This window comes from Pteropus alecto, unplaced genomic scaffold, assembly GCF_000325575.1.
Source record: "Pteropus alecto unplaced genomic scaffold, ASM32557v1 scaffold40, whole genome shotgun sequence".
In the NCBI taxonomy this organism is placed as follows: Eukaryota; Metazoa; Chordata; class Mammalia; order Chiroptera; family Pteropodidae; genus Pteropus; species Pteropus alecto.
The window spans coordinates 19,903,180-19,907,027 of record NW_006431919.1 but is presented as its reverse complement, the minus strand read 5'-3'; the positions used below and the strand labels follow the sequence as shown (position 1 = coordinate 19,907,027).

The window sequence follows — 3,848 nt, the reverse complement described above, 5'->3', positions numbered from 1 at the left end:
CTGCTGTTCTCAGCTGGGCTGTGGAAAGAGGTCTTCGCCTAGATTTTCAGCGAGCCTCCTGTGTTCGGCCCTACCCGCAGCATCAGTCAGAGGCGCCCCTTCTCCAGAGGTCCTGCAGCGAGGCTGGCCTGCCTCCCGACTCCCCGGGCTTTCTGTCCCTCTGTCCTGCTAAGTGCTCCGGGCCAGCACTTCCCCACGCACAGAATTGTGTAGCTGTCTCGATCTGGATCATCTGCTCTCCCACCTGTCCGGCGTTCATGCCTCTAAAGAAACCTTTACTGTTAGTTTAGAAGGCTTAGGGGAGGAGGAGAGGTAAATAACAGCGTTAACCCAGCATGCTTTACGGAATTATCAGTTTTAAGATATTCATTTCTGGTACATTTTCTTAAAGTGTGGTATTGATATAAATTGACATTAAAATAGCCGTTTGTAATTATAGGCTGTTATGGTATTATTGGTTATTTCTTTTACAGGACTTTAAAATAATAAATAAAGAATTAACGGCAACCAAATTTGTGGAGATCATAGCAGAGGACAACCCTTTTATGCATGATGGAATTGACAGCAACTTTGAACTTGAGGTTTGTAAAGAGGTGACACATGGTATAGATCCACTTCAGGCTGTTTGTTTTTCCTTAGATACCAAGAAGCAAGATTTGATTGAAAAGGATTCTAACCCAAATACTTAAAACTATATATATATATATATATATTTTGTATTAGAAAACTAGAGATTAAAAAGAATATTTCACATATTAGGAAATGAATGAAAAAGAACATAAAACTACAATAGTGTGTCCTGGATCATTTATTTAGCAATTTACTACATGCCTAATGTTTCTGTGGCACAGTGTCTCATACTCAAAGACGCTACTTCATCCCCAGTGAATGAGTGTAAGTGTTTTAATTTTTAGCATTTCTTGTAGCAGGAAAATGCCTTACTTTACCAGCTAGACCCATCTTTGGTGGGTCTCAGGAAGCTGTTAGACTGGGGGACGCTGGCGCTGCCGGAGATGCTGAGCAGACCCCGGAAGCAGGCCGAGGCTGGCCTGGAGCCTCTGGTCAAGTCAGTGGGCCTGTTCTGGCTCAGACTGAAAGGGCCCTGGGTTCCAGATGGATAGACAGGACAGGTGGATGATCACAGTCTAAGCCAGCCCGCCCCACACGCGGGTACGCCCCAGGCCTGTGTCGGGGACACAAGGGTGGAGAGGAGGGGCACAGCTGCCGAGTGGGTACCACTTGCACCTGTCACTTGGGTTTACAGGTGCCACTTTTCTAGCCGTTCAAGAAAAAAAGGAAGCGCTTTGGAAAATGACTGTCCTCAATCAGCTAATATAACACGTTTCCATCAAAATAGAAAAATGACTTACAAATCTAATGATGGGACATATATCATGGTAAATCTTTTAAATGCTGTAGGTTTTATTGCAAACTGGTGTGAGGTGTTAGTATTCTCTGGAGAACAGAACCGATCAGTGAGATGGCGTGCTGAGCTGGAGGTGTGCCAGAACGAATGACCGTGTTTTCTTTCCCTTCAGCTGGTTTTTCTGGAATTCTTTGAAGCTCTCTTAAGCTTTGCATTCATCTCTGTTACTGACCAAACGTCTAGCTCCTATTTAAATTTTCCAAGTGATGTCTTATCCGGAAACAAACAGGGAAACATCTCCACGGCGACGAATCAGGTAACAACATCTTAAAGTTTACAGAGCACGGTTTTATTGTGCGTTGGTGAAACCACCATCAAAAGTATCTCGGGCTTTTGTGACCCTTCAGGAAGAAGGACTGTTCACATTTTGTTTTTCTTTTCTATGTTAGGGAAAATGTCCTTCCTGGTCACAACCCAGGAAGGGGACTCTGAGCCACGGTAGAGGAGACAGTGTAATAAAGGTCGGAGTGCCTAGCAGCACGCTGGGGGGACCACGAGGCTGGGAACACCCGAGATGCTGTGTTAGGAAATGTTTTGTTATATGACCTGGCATTCGCGAGGGTGGAAAGCCTGTCCCAGAGTGAAGATGCCAAAGAACAGCTGCCGAGTGTGCCCGAGATGTTAGCGGGGTCCGGGGACAGGGCCTGCTCACCGGCTAGCCACGAGGCTTCGCCGTGAGAGCTTGGGGGAGCCAGCGCCGTGTCGGGGGTTCACTGCAGGATCCAGCTGCTAGGCAAACTGAGACGCACCAGCTTCGGGGGGCGGTCTCAGGTCAGTGGGCTCGAAGGAGTTCTGATTTTTGAGCCATTCGTTTGGAGCCACAAGGGCGAGTCGTGGGGGCCAGCAGCAGCCCACAGCTGGGAGACTCTTCAGAGGCACAGGAGCCTTCTGTTGAGCTCCGGAGACACTCGCCACGGACCAGGGCTGCACCTTGGGCTCCTCGTGTGCTGACAGCTGCGTGTTCACCTTCAGCACCTCGCAGGCCACGCCGTCAGCCAGAGGGGCCCCCTCCAGTTGGAGGGTACGACTGACGGCCTCTGGGTCACCGGGAAGCCTGGCCACTGGCCACAGTCTGGGGCTCTGCTCTGAGGGAAATGAATGTGCACCTTAAATCTATCCGTGATTTTATGGGTGACATCACCATGGACTCTGAGTGTGAACGCTCTGGTCCAGGGACCGTCCTCAGAAACCGTCTGATCAAATCTCCTTCTGGTTTTCCACGTGGCATTCCCAATGTCCAGGATAAGCAAATCATAATACTCACCAGCACAGAGTATGACGTAGCAGAGAAATGACCCATGATGCGTGCAGCAGCATGGATGAACCAAAAAAGCCAGACAAAAAAGGGTACATGCTGTTGTGACTCCAATTATATACAATTCTAGAAAGTGCAGTGACCTGTGGTGACAAAGCAGACAGTGGTAGCCTAGGGCTGGGGGACAAGGGTTACTACGGGGCACAGGAAAGTTTTGTTTACCTAGGCGATGCCTTCACAGGTGTAGAGGTCAAAACTCATCAAACAGGCCACTCTGTGTGTATTTACTGTAAGTAATACTTCATCAAAACCCTATGTGCATACATGTGTATCTCCATGGAAACCAGAAAGTCTCTCACGTGTTCATTTTCGCTTTGAACATCCAGAACAGGAGTCCGAGTACAGCAACAAGCCAGGGATCCGATGTGCACTGTGACAGCACCAAGTCATTGCCCAGCAAGTTAGGACTCTTGTTTGATTTTAACAAAATCAAGAAATCAGAGGTTTGTATTTAGTGGACCACATCGAGTGCGTGGCTGCAGCGGCCACTGTGCGCCTGCTGCATGGCAAGCGTTCCGTGTGCTGGGGACTCAGCAGTGGGCACAGGGCCGTCCTCCGTGGACGTGACATTCCAGTGAGGGGCCAGGCGGCGGGTGAGCAGCAGGAAAGGCGAACCCTCCAGGTGTCCAGCAGGTGGCACGCGCTTCCCAGGCAGTAGTAGCTCGCTTGGCACCCCACACACCTTGGGGCGCTGCACGCACCGCATCCTTCACGCTCTGCTTCCTGGTGCTTAGGGTGAGAAGGCGGGCAGGGAGGCCGAGCGACAGTGTGGAGCAGTTAGCGAGGGCCTTCCGATGAAGTGACACTTAGCATACCTGAAGGGAGTGAGGGAGCCACCGTATCATCACCTGGGGGAGGACTGTCCCGTGCAAAGGCCTGGGAGGGGAGGCGAGGTGGCAGGTTTGGGTTGCTGAAAGGGGGTAGCAGCGAGGGAGGTCCACCTGAGTGGCTCAGGAGGACATGCTGGGTGAGGCAGCGGGGCCAGGCCAGGAGGGGACGTGGCCTCACGGAGGGCCCAGCTTTCACTCCAGGGGAGGCGGGAGGCCCCCTGAGCAGAGGGGTCAGGCGGCTTTTGGAATTATTGGAAGCTATTTTGAAGCCTGTAGA

General features: G+C 50.8%; 1 protein-coding gene across 5 annotated transcripts in view; it reads left to right on the top strand.

Annotated features, from left to right (window-relative positions):
• The window catches only part of LOC102879468 (radial spoke head 10 homolog B), a 34,716-nt gene that overhangs the window by 22,502 nt on the left and 8,366 nt on the right, over window positions 1-3,848 (top strand). For all 5 annotated transcript variants that reach the window (XM_015585159.2, XM_015585161.2, XM_025043104.1 and 2 more), the window contains exons 15-17: window positions 474-581; window positions 1,539-1,682; window positions 3,068-3,184. In XM_015585159.2, coding sequence (XP_015440645.1) covers window positions 474-581; window positions 1,539-1,682; window positions 3,068-3,184 — 369 coding nt within the window. The remainder of the gene's footprint in view (window positions 1-473; window positions 582-1,538; window positions 1,683-3,067; window positions 3,185-3,848) is intronic.